The 12,512-nt window shown below is 44.0% G+C and overlaps 2 protein-coding genes across 2 annotated transcripts in view; one reads left to right on the top strand and one right to left on the bottom strand.

The window, feature by feature from the left end:
- Nucleotides 1-12,512, bottom strand: part of B4GALT4 (beta-1,4-galactosyltransferase 4) — a 116,722-nt gene that overhangs the window by 54,493 nt on the left and 49,717 nt on the right. The gene's annotated exons all lie outside the window — the stretch shown is intronic.
- The window catches only part of UPK1B (uroplakin 1B), a 29,741-nt gene that overhangs the window by 3,533 nt on the left and 13,696 nt on the right, over nucleotides 1-12,512 (top strand). Inside the window, exons 2-3 of the mRNA XM_003261846.3 lie at nucleotides 9,396-9,492; nucleotides 10,458-10,658. Coding sequence (XP_003261894.1) covers nucleotides 9,424-9,492; nucleotides 10,458-10,658 — 270 coding nt within the window. The 5' untranslated portion in view covers nucleotides 9,396-9,423. The remainder of the gene's footprint in view (nucleotides 1-9,395; nucleotides 9,493-10,457; nucleotides 10,659-12,512) is intronic.

Genomic DNA, 12,512 nt, shown 5'->3' with positions numbered 1-12,512 from the left:
TAGGGTAAACGGTGAGGAAGCCTTTGAATGAAGGAAGAGGATAGAAGGCTTTTTCCCTGCCAGCTTCGTTTATGTGGCTCCCTTTCTGGCTCACCTTGTAGTGAGTCTCATGGGTAGGCTCACGGGTGGGAGGTCAAGAGTTTCTCTTAATTTAAAGAGACATAAAGGGAAGTGGATCTCCCTACCTTAAAAAGAATAATAATTAGTGACAAACCCAACAGAAGGCTGGGTTAAGAGTTAGGAAACCTGGACTTGAATCTTAACTCTTTTAATAACACATCACGATCGTGAACAAGTCACTTCCTCTCTGTGAGCCTTAAATTCCTCACCTGTACAAAGCCTCCAAGTTTGCAGCCAGAACTGATGTATCATGGTATGAACAGGCACCTGGCCAGTAACTGTCCTAGGATAAATGACACTTTAATGCCACTCAAATTACATATCTTCTAAGACAAACAAAAACTACCAAAAGTGTAGTCATTGACTTCTAAGTGTGACACCCATCAATTAATTTAAAAGTTTATAATTTTGCTTTTTAATGCAATTATTTGTCAAATTGGCTTTTTTGATGCACAGCAATCCATTTTTTGTGGGTTCAAAATATCTTATTAAACTTGGGTGAAGAAAAGATGTAACAATGTACCAGACTATATTGCGTGGTAGAGGCTGGTATGGAAGAAAAGCCATAAACACATATCCACAATGGTTTCAGCTTCCCTGGAGAGCTATTTGCTAAAGGCAGAGAGAGGGATATAGGGAAGGAAGGATAATTCTGGGTGAGAGAAGTTGAGGAGAGAAGAGGTTTTTCAGCTGGGCTTCGGAAGATGATAAAGAGTTCGATAGGCAGAAATGGGAGAAGGGATTCCAAAGACAGGGACACCCTAAGCACAGCATGGTGGCATGACCAGGACACCAAAGGGTGGGGGGGGGGGGTGCAGTGAAAAATGGCAGGCAGGCCATTTAGAACCTGGACGGGTGCTGCCTTGAATACACACTGAGGAGTTTGTACTTTATCTCTTTGGTGGTCCAACCACTCCTCTGCTGGCTGAATGGAGAATTAAATAGTTGGGTCTGGCCAGATACTATAGACTGGTCTTTCAGAATGGAACAGGAGCAAATCTGGATTCAAAGAAACTGGTCAGCAACAGAGAGTGGGGGGACAAGTGATGCACATGGCAATAGGAAGTAAGTAGGAGCTGGTGGCTGGGCTTGTAAGTGCAGAGGGAATGACCGAGGGCTCTCCTTTAAATTTAGGCTACAGGGAAGCTTTGAAGGGTTCTAAGGAGGGGGGAGATATAAATTCAGAGCTGTGTTTTAGGACAGTGGATCTCAAGATTGGCTAAGTGCCTGGCACTTGGAAGCCATGTTTATCTTTGTGGAATACCAGAAAATTTTGGTCTACGAAATTTAAAATAAGTAAGTAGATCATTTTGGCCTAAATTCATACCAAAAACTAGATTTTAGCATAGACAGGTGGTAGTAGCATCCACAATTTAAGAAAAATGTGTAAGAGGAAAATGTTTAAAATGACAAACTTTTATAGTAATTTTTCCTCAAATTCGGAAATGACTGGAATCATTCAATATTGGCATCAAAACATGTTGTCCCAGTAAATGGAACATCTGTGCTTTGGAGGATCATTTGAGAACCTCTGCTTGAGAAAGTTCACCATGGAAGCACTGTATGGAATGGAAACAGAAAATGTTTAATTCATCTGATCCAGAGGTTAGGGGCTGGCAGTGGGAACTGGTAAAATGGTATCAGGAGATATCAGAAAATGATCATATGTGCTTCTATCAAAAATATATATCAATCCCAATTGGGATGGTGTGTTACTCAGGGTTCTTACAGAAATAGAACCAAAAGGAGATACATAAAGAGAGATAGAGGCAATGTATGGTGGCTCCCACCTACAATCCCCACACTTTGGAAGGCCAAGTGTTGAGGACAGGAGTTCAAGACCAGCCTGGGCAACATGGTGAAACCCCTTCTCTACAAAAAATTTAAAAATTAGCCAGACATTGTGCATGCACCTGAGGTCCTAGCTACTTGGGAGGCTGAAGCAGGTGGATCACTTGAGCCTAGGAAGTCAAGGCTGCAGTGAGATATGATTGTGCCACTGCACTCCCTGGGTGACACACAAAGACCCTGTTGAAAAAGAGAGAGAACGAGAGAGAGAGAGAGAGATTAATTCTAAGGAATTAACCTATGTGATGTGATTGTGGGGGCTGACAAGTCCAAAATCTATACAGCAGGTGGGCAACCTGAAAATTTGGGGAAGAGCTGATATTGCAGTCTTTTTTTTTTTTTTTTTTTTTTTGAGATGGACTCTCGCTCTGTCGCCCAGGCTGGAGTTCAGTGGCGTGATCTTGGCTCACTGCAAGCTCCGCCTCCCGGGTTCACGCCATTCTCCTGCCTCAGCCTCCCGAGTAGCTGGGACTACAGGCGCCCGCCACCACACCCAGCTAACTTTTTGTATTTTTAGTAGAGTCGGGGTTTCACCGTGTTAGCCAGGATGGTCTCTATCTCCTGACCTCGTGATCCACCCGCCTCGGCCTCCCAGAGTGCAGGGACTACAGGGGTGAGCCACCGCGCCCGGCTTTTTTTTTTTTTTTTTTTGAGACGAGTGCAATGGCGCAATCTCAGCTCACCGCAACCTCCGCCTCGCCTGTTCAAGCGATTCTCCTGCCTCAGCCTCCTGAGTAGCTGGGATTACAGGCATATGCCACCACACCCAGCTAATTTTGTATTTTTAGTAGAGACAAGGTTTCTCCGTGTTGGTCAGGCTGGTCTTGAACTACCAACCTCAGGTGATCTGCCCACCTCAGCCTCCCAAAGTGCTGGGATTACAGGCGTGAGCCACCACGCTTGGCTTGATGTTGCAGACTTAAACCTAAAATCTGCGTACCGAAAACTTAGACAGAGTTTCTATGTTACAGTCCTCTTAGGGCAGAAATGCTGCTTCTTCAGGAAACATCAGTTTTTGCCCTTAAGGTTTTCAGCTGATTGGAGGAGGCCAGCCATGTTATGGAGGGTAATCTGCTTTACTCAAAGTCTACTGATTTAAATGTTAACCACATCTAAAGACTATCTTCACAGCAATATCTAGACTGATATCTGACCAAACAACTGAACACCATATCCCAGCCAAGTTGACACACAAAATTAACCAGCTCAAGGTGTTCATTACAATACTTCTTTATCAGGCAGGCAGAGACAAAACTCAAGAAGTTATTAACAAAGGCAAAACTACTACCAAGCCCTAGAGAACACCACAGTTTATATTCTGTGTGTAGAGAAGTCACCATTTGTCCTTCTCTTTTGTTCTTTCTCCGTGCCTATCCTCTCTGGAAAGGTCAACAAATTCATAATGTCTTTTTTTTTTTTAAATATCCATTAGTGTGGAACTGTGTCAAAGCTTTTCTTTTTTAACCTAAAAAAAGTGCATTACTCTACCCCTATGCACAGGCATTTACTAATCTTCAAAGAACCCTAAACATCAGCCAGGGCTGATCTTTTCCTTTTGTAGAAATTGTGTCACCTTTCCTCTAAGTGTGCCAAAAAAGCAGCTCTTCCTGAAGATCCATCCAGCTAATGTATTATAAAAGGAAACTCACTTGTCTCAGTTTTCCAGGACTTTTCTAGACGTCTTCCATTGAATGGGGGGCAGGGGGCAGTCTTTGACACAGGCTTTGTAAGGTCAGCTTACACGTTGTGACCAGTTTTTCAACATCACTTTTGAGTGTCCTCTTACTTCTTGGGTAACTGTCTTCTGAGCTCAGTAATTTGCCTATTTCTTTCCTTTCCTTTAGCTCTAGAACAGTAGTTTCCAATTGCTCTGGGGCTAGCTATGTGTTTAGGAGGTTTAGAGCTGGTGAGAAGATGCTCTGTGAGCCCAGGATTCCTACTCTCATTTCAGCCAGAGAAGTACCATTCTGATCTGATTTCATAGAGTTCCCTACTGAAATCATATTTCCCTATTTCCTTTGAAAATGTTGCTCTGTATAACAAAAATAATAATAATAAACCACTGGTTTTAGGTACCTTCACCAACCACTGGGCTATTAGCTCTAGTCTGTCTCCTTCATAAGACAAAAATAAGCAAAATTAGTATTGGGTAACTAATATTGTATTAAAACTTCACATATATTCTCATTTAATTTTCATAGTAACCCTTGAAGTTAAGTATTACTATACTCATTTGAAGATAAAGCTCAAGAAGATTAAGTAACTTCTTGGGGTCACAAAACTAGTAAGTGGCAGAGCTAAGATTCAAACCCAGGTCTATCCAAAGCCCACATTCGTTCCACTTCACCATATTCTCTAACTTGCTCTTCAACAAAGCTCTAGGCAAATTATTAATCTGCACACTCATTTATTCAAATAAACATTTATTTATTTACTTTATCCTTTTATTTAGCAAAATAATTGAGTGCGCCTACTATATGTCAGGTACTATGCCACTTTGGACCTAGAAAGACAAATAAAACAGGGTTCCAAATGCCTCCTCCTACTTTGGAGACTCTTGCAATAAAGTGCAGGATGCCCTTCACAGGTTGGCAATGGGAGGAAAGAATGCAAAAGGGCAGCAGAGCAGAATCCTCTCTGAGTAATGTCTGTGTCAGGGAGAAAGTGGCCCCAGGACAAGGACAACCTCAGGGGCCATCTCTGTATCACCTCGCAGTCTGGGGCAGAGGCCTTAGAGCTGGCCAAAGGCAGAGGGATGAGGCCCAGTGGCGAGTGTTAACTGTTCAGGAATGCTAATGGCATGCAAGGCGGGCCCCTCCCATGTGGATGTGCAGCTTGGTACCTGACTCTGGCCGCACCCCAAGCACAACTAGGAAGTGTTTTTCCTTCTCTCTCATGAATTCATCTATGGAAAATAAAAAAGAAGTACAAATGGGTATCTTTGTGTAAGCCTCCCGGTCCCTCGAGCAGAGCAACCCCTATGCAGTGAACAGAGGGAAGGTGGAAGGAAGTCTGCTTCTCCTCAATCTAAGAGCCCTTGGCTGTGAGACCAGTCACTGTTAAAACCTCCCTTCTATCCCCCTGGGGTCACTGATGCATAAAACAAAATCATAACCCAATACCCTGCCCTTCCTAAATATCCTCTGGTTATAATTAATAGTTTCTTATATGTGTAAACAATCTTAGTGCTTACCTATTACTTTTGTATCTTTTATCTCATTTAGTGATCACAGCAACCCCATCTAACAAGTTGTAGTCTACTAATTTTATAAATGAGGAAGTAGACACTAAGGAAAACATTGTCCAACTTTACACAGCAATGATAATGACAGCACAAAGCTGGGACTTGAACTCTGGCATTCTGATGCCAAGTCCAGTGCGGTCACCATTATACTAGACATTAGACTACGCTGTGAGCCACTGGAAGCCTACACTTGGCTCCCTCTTGACATTTGTGGCCATTTGGGGGATGCAGCAAATGTTTTAGGTCCTCTGGACACCAGTCTAGTCTAAAATACAAGTGGCCAAGTAGAAGCTATGAAATGCTAACCTCTCATTGACTTGCACATTGAACATTTTACTTCTAAGAATTCTGGTCTTGGGGATAGGTGGATGAGCTGTAGATTTCTGATGCATCTAGACAGGTTTTCTGGAAAAGCATGTGGGTACAGCACTGAGTTTGGGGGAAACATGCAAATATGAGCATTGTGTCAAGGGGCTAAAGAGACAAGAAGCTGGAGATGTGAGTGAAGAAAGGCCTAGTGTTTCTGACCTTTGCAAAGGTGGAGTCTCCTGAGCAGGGAAATATGTCTGTTCTCTCCACTCCAGGTGTTTCTATTTCTACTGAAAGCATTTGTTATATAGCAAGACTTTATAAACTGTAGAGTGTTTAGCAAATGATCTGGGGCCAGGCAGACCTGTGTTTCAGTCTCAGCTTCTGCACTTTTTAGCAATGTGGCCTTGGGCAAATTAATCTCTCCAAGCTTACCTTATTTTTTTTTTGGAGATAGAGTTTTGCTCTGTTGCCCAGTGCAGTGGCCCAATCATGGCTCAACGCAACCTCCACCTCCCAGGTTCAAGCGATTCTCCTGACTCAGCCTTCCAAGTAGCTGGGATTACAGGCACCTGCCACCATGCTCGGCTAATTTTTGTATTTTTAGTAGAGACGGGGTTTTGCCATGTTGGCCAGGCTGGTCTTGAACTCCTGACCTCAGGTGATCTGCCTGCTTCAGCCTCCCAAACTGCTGGGATTACAGGTGTGAACCACCATGCCCGGTCCCTTTTCTTTATACAAACAATGGCAAGACAACAGATTCTCCCCCTAGATCCTTCGGAAGAAACACAGCCCTGATTTTAGCCTGGTGAGACTCATTTTAGACCTCTGCCCTCCAGAACTGTAAGATACATTTCTGTTGTTTTAAGCCACGAAGTTCGTGGCAATTTGTTTCAGCAGCAATAGGAAATGCAGACCTGAAATACCCATCTCTCAGGTCTGTTGAGAAGATAAATATCAAATGCCTAACATAGTGCCAAGAGCATTGTAAGTGCCCAATAAAACGGCAGTTTTCATCACTATTTCCTTATCCTGGAAGACAGGAGTAGCTAAATTATCATGTGCCATTGATACCAAAGGCCTAAGGGAAAAGAAGAGAATGCATAGTGAAAAAGGAGAACATTTTAGTGGCCAGAAAATTCAGAATACCTTGCCCACCGATACATTACCACCTTCCAATAACCAACCCACAGCTGGGCTGCCTCCCTGGCATTTTCTGTCACGTCCTTGCCTAGGTTTCTTCAATTTATGCTTTTCTTTTTGCTCAGAGCAAGTTTCTACCTTCCTTCTTTTCTTCCACTTTTATCTGCGTTTTCCACCCTAATTCTGACTCCTGCAATTCTCCCATAGAATATTCATTTGCTCTTTCCCCGTTGTCTAAACTGTGTGTGGCAGAGTCATCTCTGGAAATCTGTATGTCACGGGGCATAATTGGGTCACCCAGGCCATCTCCCTTGATTGGGGCCCCTGCAGTTCCTTTCTGGACCAATAAAGCCCCTCAGTGTTGCCTCTGTCCTTCTCCACAGCCCTCCTTGTCCCCTTGATGTGCACAGTCATTTTTGCTTTGAACCCATGCTGTAATTGCACTTTAAACTCCTTGAGGCCAGGCGCAGTGGCTCACGCCTGTAATCCCAGCACTTTAGGAGGCCAAGGCAGGAAGATCACAAGGTCAGGAGTTCGAGACCAGCCTGGCCAATATAGTGAAACCCCATCTCTACTAAAAATACAAAAAAAAAAAAAAAAGCCAGGTGTAGCAGTGGGCACCTGTAGTCCCAGCTACTGGGGAGACTGAGGCAGGAGAATAGCTTGAACCTGAGAGGCGGATGTTGCAGTGAGCCAAGATCATGCCACTGCACTCCAGCCTGGGCAACAGAGCGAGACTCTGTCACAAAAAATAACAAAAATAATAATAATAAAGTTCTTGAAAGAAGAAATTGTCTTCTTTCACACAATACAGAATCAGTACGAGTTGATATCGGTGCTGAATTTGGCCTCTACTGATTTCTGCCCTTTCCTCTCTATGCTTCTGTTATCTGAACTCCTACCTTTCACAGTCTATTTACTTTGGTCTCTAGTTTAGATACTAACCCAACTGGTCAGGAATAATGTCTGTACATACCAGTAATGAACTTTACAATGTGACTCAGCCAGCTACATGAGTAAGTTTCCCCCTTGGGGGAGTTTGTGCAGTCAAACACGCAACAATAACTGGAAAGAATGAATGAAATTTCTAAGCAGAAAGAAATGAATGGCATTTCTAAGCAGAAACTACACAGAGATCCAATGGCCCAGATTCTTCCATTTCTCCAGCAAACATGAATTGAGTACCCACTGTGTGCCAAATTCTGAGCCAAAAATGCTCATAAATTTTAACTCAACTTGTCACAGCTACCCAGGTAAACAGATAAAGGAAAATATTTAGAGATGTCTAAACTTACTTGGAAGGTTGTTAATACTTACAGCGTAAAAATGAGGTTAAAATTTATCAAGGCTTGAGACAAACAGAAGGTTTGCCTCCCACTGCTACCCTACAAAACTAAGACTCTGGCCAAATTGACTGGTTTGCTATCTTGTGGGCACCTTGCTCTTCTGTCTCTACTCCCTAACTTTCCCTTTCTCTTTACCTGGAATGTCACACAACCCCACCTCACTCCCACACATATCCACCTCTACTCTACGTATCAAACCACACACATCCTGCAAGACCTACATCTTCCCGCCTCAGGACTCCCACAGGATTCCGTCTCACTACGTGTAGTATGATGGTGTGGGAATGCATCTTAGTTTCCCTACTAACGCAAAAAATCCTAGAATACAATAATCTCCCTTACATGTCTTTGTATGCCTCAGAATGCATATTGAACCATTTAATACATTTTTTATTTACAGCAGGAATGCATGAATTGATTAAATGTTGAGAGCTGTAGATGGCTTTTCTCAAGGTGCTTCAAGTGCGGAAGCCCAAGTGATTGACCCACACGCTTACCTCTGTGTTCCTTCCAGAAAATCCTCAGGGAGGTGAAAGACCCATGTTCAGCTGTGTATGGCACCAAAGTCTATACATAGTTTCTGGGAGTCATTGTGGGCTGTGGGGAAGCACGTGGACTCTGGAGTCACACACACCAAGGTCTCTAGCCTAGCTCTGCCACTTACTGGTTGTGTGACCCCAGGGAACTTAATTTACCAATTTAATCTTTAGTTTCCTCATCTGCAAAATGGGGCCTCCTCACCTTTCTTCTGTTTCCACCTGACTGGGTTATGAGAATTAGACGCGTGCATGCAAAGCACCTGGTAGAGTGGCACACACCTGGCAGAAGGAAGTAAATGCTAGTCCCCGTTTTCACTTCCCCTCATATACAATGGGGCACTTTTTTATTTGCCAACTCTTTCTTTGAAGATAATAAAATACTCAGAAAATGATAGTTTTTAAAAGCAGCCTACAGTCCACATGGGAAGCAACCACTAACTCTGGCCATGAGTTTACCCTTTGGGTTTCCATTTGTCATGACCAAGGGCAGTGAGGGCTACGCCAGGGACCCTCAGTGTGCTTTGGCCCTGCCCAGTCACCACCTCAGGTCTACCCCTTGTGCTTTCCACCTTGCGGGGCTCAGTCCACCACTCAGAAGGATGCATTCTGCACACTCCTTGCCTGAAAGAACTCCTGAAAGGCACTGACCAGGCTCTGGAAGGCTATATTCTTTTCCTTCTTTATAAAAGTTATGTGATTACTAAGCTCAATAATCAAATATCCTTCATTGCTAAAAGATTATATGGCTTTGGTTTGGATGCTTTGGGAACAAGGAGGCAATACGCAATGGCATGGTTTACTCATGTTACAGAAACTGTAGCAGTTATTTGGTAATGCTTTCAACAGTGCCTTCAGCTTGTGGGAAATCCTGAAGATGGCCAAAGATGACTCCACTGTTCGTTGCTTCCAGGGCCTGCTGATTTTTGGAAATGTGATTATTGGTGTAAGTAATGATTATTTTCCAGGAAATTCTGCTCTTCCTGTAATCATAACTCTAGATTAATCAAAAGTAAGAGTTTAAAGGAAAATAATGTTGTAATTACTGGCTTCCTATATTTTTGCTTCATTTTAAGAAATGTGTTAGTAAATATGCTAGCTAGAATTTAACTGTATGTCAAAAGATCATGGTTGAAAAAATAGATATTTTCCTCCCAACTTTAAAATATACGTATCTAAAAGGAGTCATGCCAACCACAGTCAGTGTCTAAACACCCTGACTACGAACACACTTCACTGTATCTTTTCTATGTCACCTTGGTTTGATTTCCATGGGACTCTGCTGTTAAAGGTTTTTTGGGACAGATGCTTGCATCTTGTTCTCCTCACACAGAGGCCAGTACCAGGGTGTAAGAATAATACAGAGGCCACACTGTGTGGGTCTGGTGGCATAGAAGAACATTTATTTTGGAGTCCAGAGCTCTTGGCCCAGCTCTCCCTCTGACTCCCCATATGACTCTGGCCATCACCTTTCAAGGCCGAGATTCCTCATCTATAAAATGTGAGTGTTGGCAAAGAGAAGCAGCAAGGTTCCTCTCAGTTGTCATTGATAAATATGACCAGGACCAGCTCAAATATTACAACCCAGAAATGTGGGTCATGACATGAGGGCAGGGGGAGATCATTCTCATACCAGAAGGCATTGTTTGAGTGATTCATGCCCCAAGGACATTGTGGATGGTCTGAAATTGTGTGGGTCTGTTACTAAATAGACACAATAACATGTGAAGGGATGTATGCAACCAGTTAGGAGGATGGAAGTTGTTGTTTGATTTCCTGGCAATGGGGAGTTTAGATTAGTTGCATAAAGCCTGTATGGGAAAGGGAGCCAGTCACTCTTACCTTCCCCACCCTCCACCCCCTTTCCCAAAGCTGCACTCCTGATGGAGCCCACCCTTCATTTGCCCCCAGTGTTGCGGCATTGCCCTGACCGCGGAGTGCATCTTCTTTGTATCTGACCAACACAGCCTCTACCCACTGCTTGAAGCCACCGACAACGATGACATCTATGGGGCTGCCTGGATCGGCATATTTGTGGGCATCTGCCTCTTCTGCCTGTCTGTTCTAGGCGTTGTAGGCATCATGAAGTCCAGCAGGAAAATTCTTCTGGCGGTAAGACCTCAAAATTCTCCGGAGTTGTCTCCCTGAGCCAATTGTAATGGATTCTTTCTTCTTCACTGAGCAATGCTTTGGCTTTCGGTTGGGGAGCAGGAAGTACCAGATGAGGGGTGAGGAGGGGAAGACTTTCCCTGCAGTGAAGTTGTCCACATGGAGGCAAAGATGCCCTCCGCTATTGCAAGTCCAGAAGGCTCCAGTACAGAGAAGCCAAAGGGGAGACACCTGAGGGTAACCTGATGAGTATTTTCCATATTGTGCCCCTACAGCTGGTGTCTGCATACACCCAGTAGGTACAGCTAGGAGCTATATAGGCCAAAGGAGAGACACACTGAGAATTCATTCATTAGATTTTTTTCTCTTGGCAACAAGTTGTTTAAAACATTTTGATATTAATTAGGCATTAATATATTAGGATATAAAATACAAAATATGCATACATTTTTAAAAGAAAGAATAAGCTTTCAACGATTTTTGAGCTCAAGGTTGATGATCCTCTATCATAGCCTATACTCCCCACATTATCATCCAATCTGCTTTTCAGGGACCCCAGAAAACCTTGATAAGCACCACTGTAGAGTGAGCCTTCAGCTCATACCTGCCTGTGGGGGCTTTAACTCTGTGCATCAAGGAGAGGCTTCTGCCCCAAACCACAGACAGCAAGACCATGCCCTGCCTTTGCAGATGAAAGCAAATTTGCAGGCAGCAGAGCTGAGAAACCTCAGTGTTAGGCCTGGACCCCTACTCTCTGCCCCAATACTTAGGGCAGCAGTTTCACACTATGATGGAACACGCCTCCAATCCCCACCCCTGAAATAACCCTTTTATTGAAATGCTGCAGGACCTCAGTTCCCCCTTTATAGAATGAGTCCAGCCATGTAAGGTGCTTGTTAGTTTATTCTTCCTTTGAACTAACCATTGTCCTGGTTCCAGCGGATTACAGAACATTTACATTCTCTGGTTCCTTAGTGTGCGTAAGTTCCAGGGCAAAAGTATCCACTTTTGGTGGGTGGGGAAAGGAATACAGGAAAAAGGGAGAGGAGACACAGGTGTTCCTAAAGACAAATTCACTCGCATCCCAGCCTCACTTTGGGCCAGCCATGTGCATGCCTGACAGCCAGGAGAACTGAGCTGGGGAGGGAAAGGGGCTAAAGGAGGAAACACCTCACTGCATGCCTCCTTTCTGGAGCGTCTTTACGAGGAGCCAGCAAAGCTCTTGGCAAGGAGCAAGGCAGCAGCTAATACAGGAAAAAATGTTCTGGGGCCTCTGAAGGTGCTCCTGCTGTTGACTGTAGCCAGAGCTTTATTCTGGGCTTAGTGAGGGCGACAGAGGGTCCTGCTTGGAGAGCCTCCCATACCCAAAGAGGAGGACAGTTTTCCCTGCATGCCCTGCTGACACTGACCACAGTGTCCCTTCTCCCAAGAGTGTGTGCAAGGCTGGGGAAGGCAAAGATGGAACTCTTGCAAACACACTCCATCCCAGATTCAGAGGTCATTTACTGTTCAGATATTTTCCAGCCAGAAATAGGGTCACTGTCATGTGGAGGCATCACGTGCACATGCACCCACGTGCCCATGCTCGCGCACACACAACACCACTACCACACACAGCAAATGCCATTTCACTAAACTGAGCCAATGTACTTTGAGCGTGGGTGCGTGTGAAAGAACACCCACAAATCGCTCTGCACTTGGAGGCTGCCTCTCCTCTGATGAGACCGGATGCTTGTTAGGAAAGACCCTAGATGTTCAACATTATCCAGTTCATCTTTTTCTGAACTCTGTGATTCTAAATTTTCAGCAAATTGTAAGGAAAATTTCTCCGAAATTCCAAAATTAAAGGGGATTTAT

The sequence above is a fragment of the Nomascus leucogenys genome, chromosome 21 (assembly GCF_006542625.1).
Source record: "Nomascus leucogenys isolate Asia chromosome 21, Asia_NLE_v1, whole genome shotgun sequence".
In the NCBI taxonomy this organism is placed as follows: Eukaryota; Metazoa; Chordata; class Mammalia; order Primates; family Hylobatidae; genus Nomascus; species Nomascus leucogenys.
Note: the sequence above shows the minus strand (reverse complement) of the source record. Positions and strands in the feature narration are given on the sequence as shown.